The sequence below is a fragment of the Sciurus carolinensis genome, chromosome 17, assembly GCF_902686445.1.
Source record: "Sciurus carolinensis chromosome 17, mSciCar1.2, whole genome shotgun sequence".
NCBI classification, from domain to species: domain Eukaryota; kingdom Metazoa; phylum Chordata; class Mammalia; order Rodentia; family Sciuridae; genus Sciurus; species Sciurus carolinensis.
This window is the reverse complement of record NC_062229.1, coordinates 30,202,591-30,222,315: the sequence shown is the minus strand read 5'-3', so window position 1 is coordinate 30,222,315 and position 19,725 is coordinate 30,202,591. Positions and strand designations below refer to the sequence as shown.

The window sequence follows — 19,725 nt, the reverse complement described above, 5'->3', positions numbered from 1 at the left end:
GGATTTATTAGTCATCTTACTACAGTGACACATGCATACCCATGTTTATAGGAGCACAGTTCACAATAGCCAAACTATGGAACCAGCCTGGATGAATGGTTAAAGAAAATGTGCTATGTGTATGCAATGGAGTTTATTCAGCCATAAAGAAAAAGAAATTGTGTCATTTGCAGAAATGAAAGGAAATAGAGAATGTTAAGTGGAAATAAGCCAAACTCAGATGGTCAGGGATCGTATCCTTCTCTCATATGTGGTGGTGAGAGAGAAAAAAGGAAAAGTAGTGGTGGTGGTGATGTTGTGAAAATACAGGGAGATCAATAGAGGAAAGGAACAGGGAATGGAAAGAGGGGAGGGCGATGGGAAGGGTTTGGGGAGTGATATTGGTGAAATAATATTGTTACGTTGTGTGCATGTATGAATAAGTAACAACAAATTCCTCCATTATGTACGGCTATAATGCACCAATATAAAACGTGGCAATTAAAAAAAAATCACCATCACCATCTGCAATGGCAGTGATGCACACCTATAATCCCAGGGCTCCAGAGACTGAGGCTGGAGAATCACAAGTTTGAGGCTAGCTTGGGCAATTTAGGGAGACCTGTATCAAAATAAAAAAGAAAAAGGGACAGGGATGCAACTCAGTGGTAAAGTTTCCTCCGGTTCAATCCTCAATGCTGCAAAGATAAAATAATAATAAAAATAAAGTAATAATACTCGCCACCATTTATTTGAGCTTATTTTGCCAGGTGAGCACTGGGAACTTTGTGGAGGTCATCTCTCTAAATCCTGATAACCCTGAGAGCTGGTCACTACTTTCATTTTTCTGATGAGAACTCTGAGCCTAAGAGATGTTAAATAACTTGTTGCTGTCAGAGTTGATGCATGGGGACTAATTGCAGATCTGTGGGCTCAATTTCCTCTGCTTTTGGGGAACCCAGAGCTCAGGCAGCATTGGGCATGATCCAGTTGTATGCTGAGGGTGAACTCTCTTCTTCAAATGTGCCCTCCTTTATTTAGTCACCAATACCTTTTTGCTTTTCTGAGTTTTTCCTATTCAGCAAAATCAATGAGAAGAAAGATTCTTATGCGAATTTAATATTCTTCTAGAAATGAAAGCGTTTGTTTCCCTAATTTTATTTCTCAAGTCGAAGGAATTATTTCTTCCCCTCATGGAAATTCAGAAATAGGTCGAACTTTAATTAAAAGTCTCATAATTCGACTGGGAGTGTGGCTCAGTGGTACAGCACCTGCCTAGTCTGCGTGGGGCCCTTGGCTCAACCCTCAGTACCACAAAAAAGGCAAAAACGAAGTCTCGTGATTCAACAGTTGGTATAAGGATCAGATAATAAAGAAGCAACCTTGTGAACACCCTGAGGGGAACCACCCCACTTCATTGTGATGACCCCAGCTCCCAAAGGTTCCTTCCATCCATCTTGTTCTCAGTCAGTGCCTTTCAATATTTGCAGAAAATGCGCCCACATCTTAAGAGCTACAAACTCTTCATTTCCACATGCTGTTCCCTCAGCCTGGCTCACCAACTCCTTCTTTGCCTGGGAAAGTCCCTCACCCCTCAGGTCTCAGATCAGCTGTCACGGCCCCTGTGCTACCACATAATGCAAAGCATGCTTATTTGTTCACATCTCTCTTCTTCATTTAAACGTTAAATCATCGCAGGCAGAGACCTGGTCTCCTGACCTTTGGAATAGCTCTGGACCTGAGTTCACATATTGTGCGTATGTACCCAACAAAGGTTTTGCAGTAAACTAATTTTGTATCTACGTGTCAAAAGCTAAAAAGTCCTCATGCCCTTTGACCCAGTTATCCCCTTGGCAAGGAACTTATTTAACGGAAATAATTGAACAGGAGAAAGAAAATGACACGATGAAAGTACTGTAAAATATGTATTTGCTAAGTATTGGAAAGGAGTGAAATGTTTATCAACAGAGTAATGGTGGGTTAATGATGGTGCATGATCTTGAAGGAACATGACTCATTTTCTCATTCATTAAACAAATGTTCATACCATCAAGGAGAGACCAGATACACAGCAATGAATCAGCACATCTGCCTCAACGAGCATGCAATCTGGTAGAGTCTTCTAAAAGGACTGTTACAAAACTACACAGACGCAGAGCTATTTGGGATCTAACATTGAAGAAAGCAGGTTACATAATAACTGTGCTTTATGATTGCAACTCTAAATAAGTGAGTGTGAACAGGTTTGATGGGCAAACCCAGGAATGAAAATACTCATGTGGTTAGATTGTAGATGATGCTTTCTTTAGCATGATTACTTCATAAATTTCTAAACCAACTGAAAGAAGAAAACTGCTGTCATAGCTTGTCTCTCCAGGTTGGTAGTGGCAAGAGTGAAAGGGATTGTCTTCCAGATGGGCAAGGGCTTGTGTTGAGGGGATTGGGAAGGTTGCAGATCTCGGGGCTCATTTTCCTGTTTTGGGGAGCCCAGAGCTCAGGCAGCAGTGGGCATGATCCAATTGTAGACTGAGGGTGAACTCTCTTCTGCAGGCTGCCTAGCTGCAGCTGTAGCTGTTCACTGAGGGCTGTTGCAGGAACTGACCTCCTCTGAGGAGGCTATGTCCCACTTGGGCATGGTGCAGCCTCCTCATTGCCAGGCGAGGGTACAGCTGAAGTCTGGGAAACAGGTGAGATGATTGGGACTTGCAAGAGTTGGTGACTGGTTCCTCATGATGGAGAGAATGCTCCCTACACAAAAGATACCATCATCCCCCTTCTATACATGTAGGGACTAAAGCTCAGTTGGCCCCAGGCCACCCAGTGGGCAAGTGAGAGAGCTGGGATCGGAATTCCTCCCTTCACTTTGGGGCAGCGTTCTTTTTTTTTTTCTTCTTCCCGTGGGCTTGGGAGCAAGTAGAGGGAGATGTGTGAAGTCTGATGGTAGAGACAGGGTTGGATATGGCTGACATATGGATGTGAGTGCCCGGGGGGATGGGATCCCCTGGGAAGAGGGAAGCAGGGGAGAATCTGTGGGTTGAACTGCATGGTGGAGAGTCTGAGGTCAGGCATTTGTGTTTGGGCTTGATGCAGTGGGCAGTGGGGAGCCCTTGTAGGTATGGGGACAAGATAGAAGAAGGTTTAATGAAGAGGTGTGTGCTGGTTTGTGTGATCAGGGAAGGAACTAACTCAGGTACAGGGTGAGTGGCTCTTGTTCTGTCTGATCAGAACAGTAGCGACTCCTCTAACTTGTAGGAAACACATCTTTCTCAACCTCTAACCTTGAGGTGAGAGCAGAAGATTGGGTCAGGGGAGGCTATTGATCCCATATATCCCTTTCTTATAGACGGATGCCACCGCCTGGTTCACCACCTGGTCCACCACCTGATGCAAACTTGGCCAATCAAGATTTCTATGGAAAATTTGACATTGGGACTGGAGAGGAAAGGGTCTTATTCCCTCTCTGGTGATAAAGCTGTATGATGTGAGCTTTGAAAATCTATCACTGCTTAAAGCCTTGAGGATCAGAGAGAGAGCAAATTCTAGCTAAATTCAAGTCCTGGTTTCCACTCACCCCGAGGGTTCAGTCACCCCCTGATCAATGCCACAATGAGAACACCACTCACAGATCCCTTTTCAACAAAGATAGTCTGGGTTAAAATTTTGCCACTTGTGAGCAAAATGTCCTGACATTTGCAGTAAGAGACACGTGCACCCTTTACCATTCCAAGTTTGAGCACATTTCTTGAAAACACTCTAGTGTGGTTTTGTTAGTTTTGGGTCCAAATTTCTTGCACATACAAAGCAACAACAAGAAAAATCTGTTCTCATTACTCAGTGTCAGATTCAGGAGCTCTGGGTTCTCTGTAGAGACAAGGCTTTGTGGATCCCTTCAGAGAAGGAGGGATGCATCTCCATCACTTGTGTAGTGAGTGTAATTGCTGCTCAGAATGCTTCCCTGCCTGCTTCTTTGTGATTCGGGCGGGGAGAAACTGACATGCACCGAACGACCACACAGGACAGCCAGGCACTTCCTGTACAGGTGGCAGAGGTATCTTCTGAACTTCTCCCCGGCGAATGCATAGATAAAGGGATTGAGGCAACAGTGGCTGAACGCCACCGTCTCAGTCACGCTGAGGGCCAACCTCAGATCCCTCTTCATGTCACAGCTAGGAAAGAAGTCGTAGAATTTGAGAGTCTCCAGGAAAATCAAAATGTTGTAGGGCGTCCAGAAGAGGAAAAACACGATGACCACCAGTAAGATGAGTTTGATGGCTTTAGCTTTCTTCTGGTTCTTGCAGGAAAACAGTGTCTGGATGATCCTGAAGTAACAGAAGCTCATGATGAGCAGGGGCAGCAGGAAGCCGAGAAAGTTCACTTCCACGTTGCGGAGCACCGGCCAGATTTCCTGGAGGACCTCGGGGTAGTCACCCAGGCACTCGTTTGCTTTTCGCTTTGTGAACATGAACTGGGGCGCTGCCACCAGGATGGCTGCCGCCCAGACGCCCAGGCTGATGGTGACGCCATGTTGCACGGTCCGGTTGCTCAAGGAGTTGGCGGCCAGGACGATGGCCAGGTACCTGTCGATGCTGATGACGGTCATGAAAAATATGCCTCCGAAGAAGCCGATGAAGAAGAAGGCGGTGGTGAGTTTGCACACGGCGTTGTGGAGGCCTTGTTCGCTGAGCACATAGTGAGTCCAGAAGGGCAGAGTGGCTACGAAGAGCAGGTCGCTCAAGGCCAGGTTCAGCAGGTAGATGTCAGTGATGCTCTTGGGTTTCCGGCTGTTGGTGAGGGCAAACACCACCAGCAGATTGCCCACGAGGCCGAAGGCAAAGACCAGGGAGTAGAATATGGACAGGAACACTGCCCCAAGGGCCACGATGTCCCCCACATAACAGGCTTCGGCAGATTCATCGTACTCAAAGTATTCTTCAATTGATTCAGGGGAGAAAGTGGGCATGGTGAGGACCTGGATCGGAAGGGAAAATAAGGGACAGTGTTAGTTCTCGAAGGAACAAATCTGGAATTCTAACTGGCCCATCGTGGAGGCAGAAAGGAAGAAATAAATTCCAGTTTTGTGCCTAGTAGCTTCCTGCCTTCAGCTCGCCATCTTGTTGATCCCCGTCATGGTCTAATAATGGAGGCTGCAACAGAAGCCTTTGGCAGGAGAGGCAGTCAGGCCCCTGACAAGTTCAAAGAGAGGTCCCCAAGAGGACTTGCTCGGCAAGCATTTGGATCCAGGCCTTTTGGAACTTGAGGCAGATCGCTTTCATTGATTTTCATAAGTCTCTCCAAAAGGTGTCTGGTTTGACCAGTGTGTGGACAGGGGCAGGAGAACCAAGGACGAGGTGAAGGGCAGGATAGGGAGGGGTGACAGCCCAACCTTTCCTCAAGCAATTTTCCATGCTCTTTTTTATTTCTACCTTCTCCACCCTCTGGTCTTGCATTTCCCCTCCATGAAGCTAGGCCTGGAGAGAGAGGTCTCAGAGACTCCCCGTGTTTGGTTTTTGAGAGCCCTTCCTCCTCTTCTTCCTCTTGGAAACAACAAGCCCCTCTGCTCCTCAGCAGGGATCAGTCAGAGTCACGCTGTCCTGTGAATCACTTGTTTTGTGTTGCTCAGGACTTTCAGCACTCCCACCTGTGGGAAACCCCTCAATCCCAAGCAAACTAGGACTGAGGCTTATCTTCCAGGCCCAGCTGAAGAGGAACACTGTCATGATCCAGGGCTCTGCAGTCACAGAGGGTTGACCAGTCCAAGACAGGATGAGCTCAGGCTGGGCCCATGAGACTACTTCTCCTGGTCATCACCAGCCCTGGCCCTCCCCGTGATTCTTATCTCCTGTTTGCTTTTGAGCAAAAATTGAAAAAGAAGACATTTCTGCATAGGTTGGGCAGTCAAGCTTGCCCTAGTCCTGCTCTTTTCCCATCCAGGACTTGCTGTACCTTTACCCCAGAGGTGGCAGATAGGTTGCCCTCTCCCTTTGCTCCTCTGGCACCTCCTTTTCTACCTTGTGAAGCCACAGGCAGGTCCCTCAGAAACTCCATGTCTCAGAGCAGGCCTCCTGGTTGTCAGCACCTCCTTCTTCATCAAAACTGAAAGCAGAGCTCGCGGTTCTTTAACCAAGGGAGTTTCCACACCCTACTGCGCCCTGTTCATGATGGTTTCACCCGGGTGTCTCCCACAGCCCACCCAGCTGGGCATTGCTCCTGCCCAGCCTCTGCCATGTCCTGCATCTCACCCATCTCTTCTGCAATGAGATGGGCCAAGCCTGCCAGTCCTGGGCCTTCTCAGCCTGTGATGGATATCTGACCCCAGGAAAAGTGGATGAGTTCTCTACTTCAGGCCCTTAGAACAGGTGTCTGGCTGTGACCTTAATAACATTTAAGTTAGTAAGAACGAATTTGCTGACCTGATCCCATTTTTGAGTTCTGTGAGAGTAAGCTTCATCTGTCTAAAACTAATGATGGGGAAACAGGAATTGGTACTCAGTGTGTGAAGATCCTGCTGTTGAAGTGCGAAAGTAGTCAAGTCCTTGAAGACTGCAAGTTGGGGAGGCTGGGCTAGACTAACACACTTTCCCCTTCTGCCCAGTGAAAAGAGCTGGCAAAGCTGACTTCAAGAGGAGGTTAAGGACTGGGGATATAGCTCAGTTGGTAGAGTGCTTGCCTTGCAAGCACAAGGCCCTGGGTTCTATCCCCAGCAGCGCAAAAAAAAAGGAGGTTAAAACCCCTAAGAATTGTTCTGCCTGTGATCTGTCCTTTGGCTCCAAAACTTTAGTCTGCTCTCTCAGGCTAAGTGATGGGTGAGCTTGGAATCTCTGGGCATGATGTTCCTCATCTGCAAGATTGAGATGCAGTCTCATGCTTGCCCACAGAGGTGTTCTAAGGGGAGAAACTATTACAACTGTGTGGCCTACAGCAGGCACTTCATAAATGCTAGTTCTTTCCTGCATTAGGGGAGGCAGCAGAGGCCCTTTGAGCATTTGGACTCATCCGGGTTGCCTGTAGATTCATGTTTAACTCCTACCCAGGGCATCGTGGGAATTTGGTATTTAAAGGTTGTTCTAATTTTTTTCCCCTGAAATAAAAGAAAAAGTTTTCTTTTTAGATTATTTTTAAGAGCGGTGCAAGCCAGTTTTTGCTAAGCTTTTACTGAATTGCTAGGCTTATTGCCAAACATTCCATGTGCATTATTATCTGTTTAATCCTCTCTGTGATTCTCAAAGTCCTGTGTTTAATTCACTGCACTGGATGCTCCAGGGATATTTGTGAAGAGAGGAAGAGGAAGATTGGGGCATGAGTCTATGTGGAGAAGGCAGGGAGAGTTAGAATTAAGCAAGGGATTGTCTGGCTAAGGAGCAAGGGGTCCCAAATCTAGCCTCCCACTTTGCTGGGGTTCAGGGCTGCCACATGCACAGGAACACCTTTTCCAAATAAGCCAGAGGAGGTCCTGGTTGGAGGGGCCAGATATCCATGCAAACATTCAAAGCATGGCTGGGCTCCTGGAGGAATTAGTCAGGCCCAGTCTCAGCCACAAAGGGACCTGTGGTCTCAATGGGAAATTCACACAACGGTCTTGATAAAGGCAGAGTTGGGAAGTGTGTCAATACATCCCTGCAGATGGGACACAATTTCAGGAGATGCTGTGGAAGGGATGATCTTGCTCGATTGGTGAACATATTACTTCCTGAGAACCAGTTGACAGATCTGGCTCAGGACACTCCATGCCATCCAGAGGGTCTGCCCAGTGAGGACACAGAGACACTTGACCACCCTTATCCTGGCTCCTTGGTGGCTCAGAGTCCCCAACAAAGTCTGGTTCAGCTACCACAGGAGTTCCTCTGAGCACTGGCACAGTGCTGTGCACATAGTAGGTGCTTGCCTGGCACACTGTGATCCCTGCTGAGTCATGCTGTGCCAGACTACAGAGGGAGGAGCAGGAGGTGTGTTTCTTTTGATTGCCCTTACGTGATTCTGAGGAGCTGGAGACTTAGTGCTCCTCATGCCAATGAGAGGCACAGCAAGGTCAAGGCCCATGCCCATCACATAGCTAGAAGTGGGGTAGCAAGACTGAAGCCCAGGTCACACTCCTAGTGGGCCCCCCAGAAAAGAAAGATGGCTAGGGAGAGAAGAGGGGGATGCAGTGACTATCAAAGTCGATCCCCTGGAAATAAAAAGCCATCAGGGCCCTGTCTCAGCTTCCCCTCTAAAGAGCAACCTTGGGGTTCATCAAGAGCCAAAGAATGCAATGACACCCAATGGCTTGTTGGGGTTCAACCAGAGATGCTCTCACACACAAGCTCAAGGAAGTGTGCACTCAGACCATCACCACAGTGAGCTTGAAATAGACACCAAGAGAAACCACTCCAGTGCCCATGGGTAGGGACAGATCACACAAAACCATGGTAAATCCAAAGAACAGAACAGCAAGCACCTGCTTAAAAAAAAAGCAAAGCCAGACAGATCTGTGTTCTGTCATGGAACCTTCTCCAAGATACACTGGTACGTGAGGTACCAGGCGCACACTGTGCTGCTCTCTGTGAGAGGTAATGCCATGCTCATGTTTTGGGTAAGGTCTGAAGATCTCAGAAGGGTTCTGCCAATCAAGGTAATAAGAGTTCCTGCTGGAGGGCGTCTATGGGGACTGGAGGATGGGGAGAGGGGCATTTTAGTTTTCACTGTAAACTAAACTTGGAGTTTTTTATTTTATTTTATTTTTTGGTACTGGATATTGAACCCAGGGCCTTGCACATGCTAGGCAAGCGCTCTACTGCTAAGCTACATCTCCAGCCCAACTCTCAGAATTATTTTACCATGTACACATATTACCTATTTTGCAAGTGATTTTAAATGTTTCTTTTGGAGTTTTCAAAGTAAAAATAAGCAAAAATATGAATTATAGGAAAAATTAAAGTAAGTAGCCTTCCTTATCCTCCTCCCTCAAGACTGGGAGATCCCCGAAGAAGAATCACATTCTTTTTAACTCTGTAGATGAGGGTTTAGCAAAGAGAGAGGCCTGGTATAGAACAAATGCTGTATGAATGTTTATAGTATCTTAGACCTTCATTCCTAAGGACTTAGTGGTGACAGTACCTCCTACTCTTCCTGGCAGAGCTTATAGGCCACACAGTTGTCACAGGCCAGGGGCACTTGAATTTTGAGAGCTCTGTGTGGGTGCCTGCTGTGCTGAATGAATGAATGAATGGGTGAGCAAGTGAATGGAAGACCTAGAGAAGTAAAAGACAGTAACCTCTCAATGTGCAGCCCTAAGAGAGGAACATGGACCCTGAAGCCCAGCATAGCCTGAAGAGGTGTGGGAAGCACAGCTTCCCATCTCAACACGCTCCTGTCAGGTGGGCTGCTAGACTTAGCTGATTCTTAAACAACCTCAGCTCTTTCCAGGCAAGTACTGAGAAACAGTGCTGCCTCGGAGGCACGAGTCACTGGTGACACAGGGTTTTGTCTGCCTGGAAAGGCAGAGCAGACTATGTGTTGGAGTCAGTTCAAACCCAGACTCAGGCTGGGAATGTAGCTCAGTGGTAGAGCCCTTGCCTAGCCTGTGCAAGGCCCTGGGTCTGATACAAACCCAGCCTCAGCAGAGGAGAGCCCAGCAAGGATTCTGTTTACACCAGAAGCTCCACGTCCGGGAAGACGGCCCCTTTGCTGAACGGTCCTCTTGAACTTGATAGTTTTGTTAAGGTCACTCTTTAGGAAAAGTGGGCTTGAGCCAAGTGGATCTTTTATTTCTGGGTCCTCTGAGATGTTCAGGGATTGGGAGATGAGCTTAATTAAAGAGAGGGTCTCAGCAGCAGATGGCAGTGTGGCTAGTCCTTGGGGTGGCCTTCAGGGGAGGCCTGCCCAGACAGTGGCTTTCCTCTGTTTCTTGGGATGCCAGAACCCGAGGGTAAGGATCCAATGGGTTAAGCCTTTGCTGCGTCTTCTCAGCTAGATTTTGTACCCACAAGCATTGCAAGCAGCATGCAGGGAAGGGGCACAGGAAAAGTGCCCCCCAGCCTGAGGCTGCATGCGACAGCTCAGGGTAGTAGCCAGCAAGGACTAAAGCCAGTTAGGCTGTCCTCCAGCCTCCATACCCACCCTCCAGCCAGTTAAACCCAGGATTTACTAACTGGAGTTCAGCTGGGAGAGCCTGGGCTGAGCCTCCAAGCAGTGCTTGGTGAGAGGGTCTGTTTCCCAGCCAAGCAGAAACGACTTCCGCACAACCCGCTCTATAATATAAATCTCCCTGCTCCCCTCTGCTGCCCGTCCTGCTCCGCTTCCTCTGGCCACTTCCTTTTCTCAGGCCTGCTCATTTATTTTTTTGACTTTTCTTAGGGGTGGGTGGAGGTCACCATTGCCCCTCGTTCCTCCTCGCTTCCCGTTTCCACACTTCCCTTCTCTTTTAGGTGACCCCAGTCCATTTTCTCCTTCTATCTGACATATCTGTGTTGCTCCCCCCACCCTTTTTTGGTTGTATATACTGCTTACCATTTTCCAAATCCAGTGTATCTTCCGTTAGTTTTTTTTTTTTTTTTTTACCCTTCCTGGTCCCTGTTGATGGTTTTTTAGTAAACCTTTGTGTGAAGGCTGGGTTTGAGCTCCAGCCTACAGCCAAGGAAATTGTGAGGCTTAATTTTTTTTCCCCCTTTGGACCAACTGAAGTTAGAGTTGCTTGATCCATAATTACTACATGGGTTCTTTTACTGTTCCAGAATCGTATGTTAACCCCAGAAAGCCCCAGCTTTGAAGGAGCAGACGTTGCCGTGCCTACAGGCCTGCCAAGATTATGCTTCATACACACCATCTCACTGAATTCTCTCTACAATCCCACGTGAGAAATGATTATCCTCATTTACAAACTGACTGACAGAGGCTCACATCACAGAGATTTGGTTAACTGTCCCAGGATGCAATACAGCTCGGAACTCAATCCCAGTTGTTTCTCTCCACAAACCCGAATGCTCCCTGCACTGAATGATGCTCTTTTGGTTGGAGGGGAAGTCTGCAGAATATCACAGGCCACTTCCCTAGAATTAAGACTGAGAAATAGTAGACACAAGTCCCCTGAAAGAAGTTAGTCCATGACACAACCCTGAAGTGATTGGGTTTCTCCCTTCTGGACTCAAAACCCAGCAGGCTGACTCTCAGGGAACGGCAAGTGGAAAATGGGGAGGGTGGGATATTACTTGCCCCTCTAGCCACCACCAGGAGGTCCTCACCCTAGACCCCCAGAATTTAGCTCTTATGAACCGAGGTGAAGAAATTGGAATAGTTTCCTCTGGAGAAAAAAGTCTGAAGGCTGAAGGATCAGCCTATTTCCTGCCTTCAAATATTCCATGGTGCTTTTAAGAGCCACAAATTTCCTGGGGGGGGGGGGGGCTGTGCACTTTATGCCCGAATTCTGGGAGACCCAGAGCAGGTCATTCTAGCTCTGCCTCAGTTTCCCGATGTGTTAAATGAAGCCATGGGCCAGGTCACCTCCAAGGGCCTTGCCAACTCTGACATGCTCAATTTTCCAACAAGAATCCAACATAAGGAATCAACCTTAAAGACAAACATGAGTTCTAGGTTGGTGAAAGCATGTATCTGCTGCCCAGCAGCTGCCTGTAGTGTGTGACATGCCTGGGTCACAGTCGAGAAGTGTTCAGATGAAGTTCTATTTGGAAACAGTGGTGGATCTATTGATTTCCAGCACCCCCGCCCTCACACACACAAACCTCAAGTCTTGAGCTTAACCTTGTACTAAAGAGAAAAGTTCTCAGCCTGTCCTGGCTGCTGGGGAAGCCTGGTTTTACCAGATTTGGATGGTTTTCTCGTGTAGGGTGGCAGCTAGTTTTACAACATGCACCCCTCAGGATGCAGAGAGAGCCGAGGCTGATGGCGGATGGAGGGGGCTTCAAGTCCATGATAAAGAACTAAAAGGAAAAAATTTTGCAACTTTTACCCCATTCCCTTTGCAAGTAAATTGAGTGACAAAGATCCCACTGAAAACTTCACAGTGTTGTCTACCCACCATGGTTATATACAGCACAAAGGCACACACCCAAGCCAAAAAGTACCAGCGAGAGAAAACCACACCTGAGGAACCCTGTTCCCACCCTGGGTTCTCGAGTTGCCCCTTTCCAAAGCCCGCCATTGCTTGGGGTTGGACACTCTTTCCTCCCTCCTTCTCAAAGCACTTTATGGTATTTATTTATTTCTGTCAAAATGAACTGTAAAATTTTGAAAGAAAATACTTGACAATTAAAAAAAAAGTGAGACAGAGACAGACTTTTTAATTACTGAATTATGAATTAAACCAACATTGATGGAGCATCCTTACCCTATGGTAGCATAAGAGCAAATAAATATTAAAAATAAGAGATTAATTCTCCTTGGTGAAAATAAGGGAAGAGATTCTCTTTTCCTTAGGACATTTGCTTTAGAAAACTTGTAAGTACTTTCTCCTCTCTTTGAATTTGTATCTATCCTTTCAAAGATTAATAGGTCTTTTGTCTGCTGGGCATTGAACCTCTGACCTTATATATGCGAGGCAAGCACTCTACCAACTGAGCTATATCTCCAACTCTGGGCTAGGTCTTTCTCAAGGAGCTGTGTGTCATCTCTTTGAAATGTATGCAATAAAGGGCATAGAGCCCTTCTCCCAGTCTCTATGGGAGAGCAGGTTCAGAGCCCTGCTCCAAGCTGCCAACCACCTTCGTCATCAAGGAAAGAGAAGGATGCTTCTCCCCTAAATGGAGCCAATTTGCTAACTCAGTGGCCACTCTGAATACCAGGTAAGGTTAGGCTGAAGTCTGCTTGGGAAATGGTGCCATCATGCCTCTCACTTGGTGACTAGCCGTTGTTTATCTGAGGAACACGGATGTAATGGTGTATACCTGCTGAAATTATGTTTGGCCTTGCAATCTCTCAGCGTATCACCTGTGTTGTGCATCACATGCTGATTTACTGAATCTGTAATGAAAAAAGTGCTTTCTTTCTCTACTACCTTTGCAGGAAGGATTTCTGTGTTGGGAGAAGCTTTTGCTTTTATTTCTACTTTCCCAAAACGAGGCACTATGTTAAATTCTGAAGCCATATCAGTGTTTAAGATATAGTTCTTGTAAATGTTTGTTATTGTGTAACAATAATACATAAGTTGTGGGAAAACCAAGGGTTGGGTCTCTATGTCTGTCCTGGTTAGGACTGGGGAGCATGATGGAGCGCATCACAAAAATGTTGCCATTTAGGCTAAGACTTAAAGGTGGGAGGAGACTTGTGAGTGACAAGAGGGAGCTGACAGTGAATGGAGGTGGGCTTTGAAGGCCAAGACTCAGGGAGGCTAGACCAGGGTAGTGTCCTGGGCAGAGAGAAGGAACGGGGGCTGATGGTGTCGGGAGGTGCCCACGTGTCCTGGGAACAGTCAGGAAAGACCAGTTGAGCCAGAGTGAAGGCTCAGGTAAGGATGCCCAGAGCCAAGGTGGGAAGGAGAAGGGGGTAAATAGAGGAACTGCAAACTTCACCCTAGAAAGCTAAGGAAAAAGTACTAAAAAGATTTTGATATAGGCACACACAAGAGATGGCTGGGTGTCCTCTTTCACACACTGTTTGGTGCTATCATCCTCTGTCATTGTCTGAACTAATTTGCAATGCCATAAGTAATAGAAAACTGATAGCAGTGTAAATCAGTCTTGTTCATAGACATATAAATTGTGTGTATGGAGATGCACTGGATAAGAGCCCCATGGAACTGAACCAATTTTCCATTTGTCTTTAAGTTTATCTCCGCCTTTCTGGAAGCATCTCATCCCACACTATTGCTGTGACTGTCGTCTGTTCAATCTCACGGCTACATAGGAATACACTGTGTGTGAATGTTCCAGTTTCTTATTATTTCTACTGCTGATGCACGTGGGTCCAGTTTGGACATCTCTTACAAGATGGATACATTTGAAAAACCCAGTGATGAAAATAGTAATAAATGCTGGAAAGGATGTGGAGAAAAAGGTATATTTTTATGCTGCTCATAGGATTGTAAATTAGTATAACCACTGTGGAAATCACTATGGAGGTTCTTGAAAAGACTAGGCATGGAATCACCATATGACCCAGACATGCCACTCCTTGGTATTTATCCTAAAGAAATAAAGCCATCTGACTACAGTGACACATGCATACTCATATTTATAGGAGCACAATTTACGACAGTCACACTATGGAACCAGCCGACGTGTCCATCTGTGAATGAATGAATAAAGGAAATGTGGTATGTATGCACAATGGAGTTTTATTTGGCCATAAAGAAAAATGAAATTGTGTCATTTGCAGGAAAATGGATGGAGCTTGAGAACATTATGCTAAATGAAATAAGCCAAACTCAGAAAGTCAGGGGTCATATATTTCCTCACATATGTGTAAGCTAAAGAGGAAAAAGAAAAAGAAAGGTGGGTGTGTGGGGGGGAATCTCATGAAAATTGAAAAGGAGATCAGTAGAGGAGAGGAAAGGGAACAGGAGGAGGGTAGAGGGCAGGGAAAGGGGAAATACTAGGGAATGATATTAGTCAAATTATATTGTTATATTGTGTGCATGAACAAATATATAAAAGTGGATTCCACCATTATGTACAACTGTCACAGACCAGTTGAAAATGGGAAAAATAAAATATTTTAAGCATTTAAAAAAACACACTCCATTTATGTATGAGCTATCAAAATGTATAATTGCATTCCACTCTTGCGTACAACTAGTTAGAACAAAAAAAAATTTTAAATTAAAAAGAAGACCCAGTTTGATGTTGAGTCAAAGAAACCAGAGCTGCATACAAGCCCACACATAAGAAGATCAAAACCAGAAAATGCCAAAAAATGTTATTTGGGTGTGCAGACGTAGATTGGGTGAAACTGTGAGGAAAAGCAAGGAAACAATCACCCTATAAGTCAGGGTTGTGGTTATTTGTGTGGCAAGAGAGGCAGGTTAGTCAGGGCCATGAGGGAGACTTGGGGGAGCAGCCAGGTTCTTCACACTGGCCTGGATGGTGTTACATGGGAGGTGAACATGGATACTATTCTTTCAGGGTGTTATATTCCACAGTTAATATCAATTTCAGGAAAAGAACAAAGGTGGTCTGGAAAGGTAGTGAAGATGTAATGGAGATTATTTTTTCCCTACCAAGACTTATAACCCCAGATAGTTGAACTTTGGTTAAATAAGATGAGGTTGTTGAAGCACCCACTGTGGCTAGAGGTCACAAAAATCCACTGCTCATGGCTGCTGGTATATTCTGTCCCCTTGGAGAAGACAGACAGGATCAAGGTTCAGGTGGAAGTCTCAGTCTCCCTTGGTTCTTCTAGGCAGAATGAGTGACAGGAGACAGCCTACCTCTTGGAACTCCCAGGCTGCCCCCTGGGAGTCGAAACAAGTCCTCAGAAGAGCCAGCTGAGACTTGGACTCCATCATCCTGCTTCATATGCCTGTGACCTCCTGGCAGGCACAGTGAGCTGCCTTCCCCGTTAGCTCATCTGCTACAGCAGTTGGAGCTGAACATTCCTGAGCTTGTGACTCTGGTGTGGGCCAGCTAGATGTCCTGAGTCTCAGGAAGGATGCCAGGGTCTCTGGTTTGGGAGGACCATACCTGCCATGGCTTCCCTTCCACAGTTCACTGGGGTGGGGAAGGGCTGCCTCCTGGACTGGGGTGGGTGAGAAGAGAATGGAAATTTGTTCCGAACTGGGTCAGCTGTGATTCATTCTCTCTTCTCCTGTCCCTACAACTCTGGATCTCTCACAAACTCCTTTGAAAGTAGTCGTTGTTCTTAAGATACCCAAGCTTTCTAAACCTCAGTTTTCCCATGCTAGCAACATATATTGTGGTTTTTTTTTGGGGGGGGATGCTGGGGATCGAACCCAGGGCCTTGTGCTTGTGAGGCAAGCACTCTACCGACTGAGCTATCTCCCCAGCCCCATATATTGTGTTTTTGACACCAAACATGGGCCAAACAGTGTGCCTGGGACTTTATATACCATGCCCCTAATCGTCACAGAAAGTCAACACCTATCAGATCCTGGCTTCAAGGACTCATGGCCAATGTCCCTGTGACAGTAGGAAGTGGACCGAGCAAAGCCAAGTCATGAGTACAGTTTCTAAGGGCAGAGGAGCCAGGACTTTGCTCCAAAGCCAAGCAGTGTCTGCAGCCTGCTCTGTGAAATGGAGACCACTGAGGACAGGGTTGCGGGTAGATTGGAAACAAATGTGTGGCTAACAGAGTAGTTGCTACTTCCCAGGGGATGGTAAGTGCCAGGACAGTCTGAGAGCCAAGAGGGGTCAACTTGAATTTGGGCTGAGACATTTCCTGCCCTACATCTCTTTGTGAAAATAAAGCCAAGTGAAAAGGTAGAAGGGAAGACTCCATCCTGACCTTCCTCAGGCTGTTTCTCTTTCCAGGAGTCCCAAGTCCCAGTCACTGCCCCCTCCCTTGACCCACAGTGGCCCCTAAGGCTCAGCAGCCCATGTGCCCCTCCCATCTGCCTGCTCCCTGGAAGCCCAGGCCCCTTGGATGACCTGTGCCCAGAAGGGAGTTTTCTTGCCTACTTTCACACGGTTCGCTCTTCTTTACTTTTGACTTAATTTCTTTTTGCCTCAAGTATTCTATATCTAGTATTTAAAATAATAACAATAACAACTTTTATTTTTGACTGGGAGGAAGAATCCTAAAATTCCCTAGCCTTTCTCTGGACTCAGATGTAAATTCTGTGAGGGTATGATTGACAGATGCAATGCAGACACCTAGAAAAAGACAGCTACAGCTGGTCCTTAGCTGTGGCCTCTGAAAAAGGGGAGCTGTGGGCAAGCAGGGACATATTTCCTCCTGTCTTGCTCTCATAATTTCTTTGCAAAGACTATGTTTTCCAATGGCACAAACCTTCTGAGCCCAAGTGGTCTCACAATGATTATATAACCATATATCAAAATTGAACAGTGAATTTGTGCCAGAGGTTTATTAATTAAGTCATTTTAATTATAAACGCAATATATGATCATTATAAAAACTGTAGATGGTGGAGGGCACGATGGCGCACACCTGTAATCCCAGTGGTTCAGGAGGCTGAGGCAGGAGGATCATGAGTTCAAAGCCAGCCTGAGCCATGTAGTGAGACCCTGAGCAACTTAGTGAGACACTCCCAAAATAAAAAATAAAATGAGCTGGGGAATGTGGCTCAGTGGTTAAGCACCCCTGGTTTCAGTCTCTGGTACCAAAGGGGGAGAAAAAAAAGAATTGTAGATGATGCAAAAATGTGCAGGGGGTGGGTGGGAATCCACAAAACTATCTATAATTCTACTCCCTAGAATCAAGTGGAACAATCTTTCAGTTTTTCTCCATTTAATCTTTATAGTGTATGTTTCTATTAAGTACATTTATATTTATAGTAAATATTCAGATGTAATTTAAAAATACTCTTTATTATTAAATTTCAAACAGTAGAAAAGCAGAATCTCTTGGCACCCATTACCCGGTTTCAGCAGTTAATATTTGGTCAGTTTCCCACTTCTTAGCCCCACAGGATTATTTAATTTTACCCATAAAACTTAAACGTGGGTCTCTAAAGGATATGAACTGTTAAAAAAAAAAAAAAACAGTACTATTTCTTATCTTTAAAAAATAGAATTCCTCATTATCATCCAGATACAATTTTGTATCTGCTTTTTTCTGTTAATGTCAAACCACGAGTTTTTCTCCATATCCCTAAAATGTAATTGTTAACACTTCTAATCACATCCCACTGTATGACCTGTGGTAGAGGATCTAGTCACCTGCCCCACACACACACACTCCCATTTTCCACTCCTCTACTCCATTGGACATATCTAGGCTGCAGCATCCTCAGGAAAAGGCTGGTTTGTGAGCAAACCAACATCACTTGTCTACTAATCTCTTCCAGTGTGCCCCGCCCACCCCAACCCACCCACTAAGGTGCACTTACCTCCATCCACTGGGGAAGAGAACCTCAGGATGTGCCAGTCAGCCACCCTGTCCTACGTAGACTCTGCCAGAGGCAAGTATTTCCCTTTCCCTCTCTCTGAGGGCATCTTTATTTGCAAAGTTAGCCAATAGTGTCTGGTTTCCTGTGAGGTAGACTATTTTAGATGCTGCAGCCAGCAAGCTCAGAAACTCCATCCTGGAGACCAGCCAACCTCAGGAGGCTCTGAATTTACAAGCCTGGAGGACTGGAGCCCCCGGCAGACCTGGAGGAAGGGGGATGACTTGGATTGTGCCATTTACTCCCATATGGGGGAGGGCAGGAAACAGGACCCTGCAGTCAGCTCTTCTTAATGGTGATCTCCAGGGAAGCTGGAGCCTCCGCTTTCCTGTCCATAAAGAGAGCCCATGGTACTCCCTGGGCAGCACTGGGGTGCAGATTAAATGACCTACAACCTTTCTTCTCGGTGTGGTCCAGGTTCTTCTTACACCACCCTATATCCACTGCATCAGCACCTTCATCTCGATGAGAGTCTCAGGAGACTGGTGTGCTCGCTGAGCTTGAGGAAACCCCGAAGTACCTAGCAGCTCACTACCTGCTCATGTTGAGGAAGTCCACCGCTTCCTTTCTTCATTTCCTTCTGGCCTCCAATTTGGCTACCTTTGCCTGTGAAGGTTACAGGACAGACTAAGAGACAGCCTGCTCCTGTGCCCCCAAATTTGGACGCCGGCCCTCCCTCTCCCCACAGCATATCTCTCAGGGCCTTGCTGTAACCGTCCTTCCCTATCTTGGACTTCCTTCTACAACTCTTTGTGTTCCTTTCTGGGATCTGGTCAAGACTCTCCCTCTCCCCTGACTCACTCTTCCTGGACAATCTCATCTACTACACATTGCTGACCACCTCTGGGAACCGTCTGCATCTCCAGCTGGAACCTAGATGGCTTCCTCTGCCTACCCAAGTCCTTCCTACCCCTCTGTCTTTCTTCTGTTACTCCACTGACATTCCCCACCCACAAGACAGAGAAGTGAACAGTCCTGGGGATGTAGCTCAGCACTTGCCTAGCATGTGTGTGGTCCTGAGGTCAATCCCCAACATCACAAAAAAGAAAGAAAGATAGAAAAGAAAAAGCCAGAGACCTCCTTTTGAACCCCAATTTGGCTATTCACTCTTCTGCAGTTGGTAGAATAAGCCACCAGTCCTCAAGTGACAAATTGGCCAGAAGGGATTGCTGGGGGGTCCAGGGTGCTGAGCTGTCTCGGTCAGTCAGTGCTCCGGCTGTTGCTGGAAATTGCAGGGATGCTTGAGCTTCGGAAGAGCCATGTGCAGATATTGCCCTTACTCCAAAGTTTCTGGTATTCTACTCGGTAAATAGACTTTGGATTATTTCAGCACCTTTAGCACATTTACATCTGACAAATCTGGAATATCCTTGAAGCTGACTTGGGGACAAGGAGGCATAACTGTCAATATTTTGAATGGCTTAAGTGAAAATGTCACTTAGAGTTCCTTTTTCAAAAATGTTTTAGATCCATGATCAAGATTTAGTAAATCTACAATGTCAAGTCAATTTTACATGCAAAAAGAGGCTAAAGGGTATATTTACATGAATTTTTTTCTACATTCTACAGCTTAAGTGTATGTCTGGTTCCACCTAGATGCAACATTTGTTGACACTGTATGTCTAGCAACATGGTTATAATTCCTTTGTTGTGACATCTCTCCAGATGGAGCAATTTAGGATGTGAATTAAGCAACACATTGCCATATTCAAAAGCTCATGTGTATGTATATGTGT

The 19,725-nt window shown here is 46.2% G+C and overlaps 1 protein-coding gene and 1 non-coding gene across 2 annotated transcripts; both read right to left on the bottom strand.

The window, feature by feature from the left end:
* Window positions 1-1,891: 1,891 nt before the first annotated feature.
* Cx3cr1 (C-X3-C motif chemokine receptor 1) lies at window positions 1,892-18,039 on the bottom strand. Its single transcript, XM_047531494.1, has 2 exons — window positions 17,933-18,039; window positions 1,892-4,948 (listed from the first exon to the last, which is right to left on the bottom strand). Exons 1-2 carry the CDS (start codon window positions 17,936-17,938, stop codon window positions 3,869-3,871), a joined length of 1,086 nt encoding a protein of 361 aa, XP_047387450.1. The 5' UTR covers window positions 17,939-18,039; the 3' UTR covers window positions 1,892-3,868.
* Window positions 15,834-15,908, bottom strand: Trnav-cac (transfer RNA valine (anticodon CAC)). The gene has a single exon. It is a non-coding gene; the product is annotated as a tRNA-Val (tRNA).
* Window positions 18,040-19,725: the final 1,686 nt, after the last annotated feature.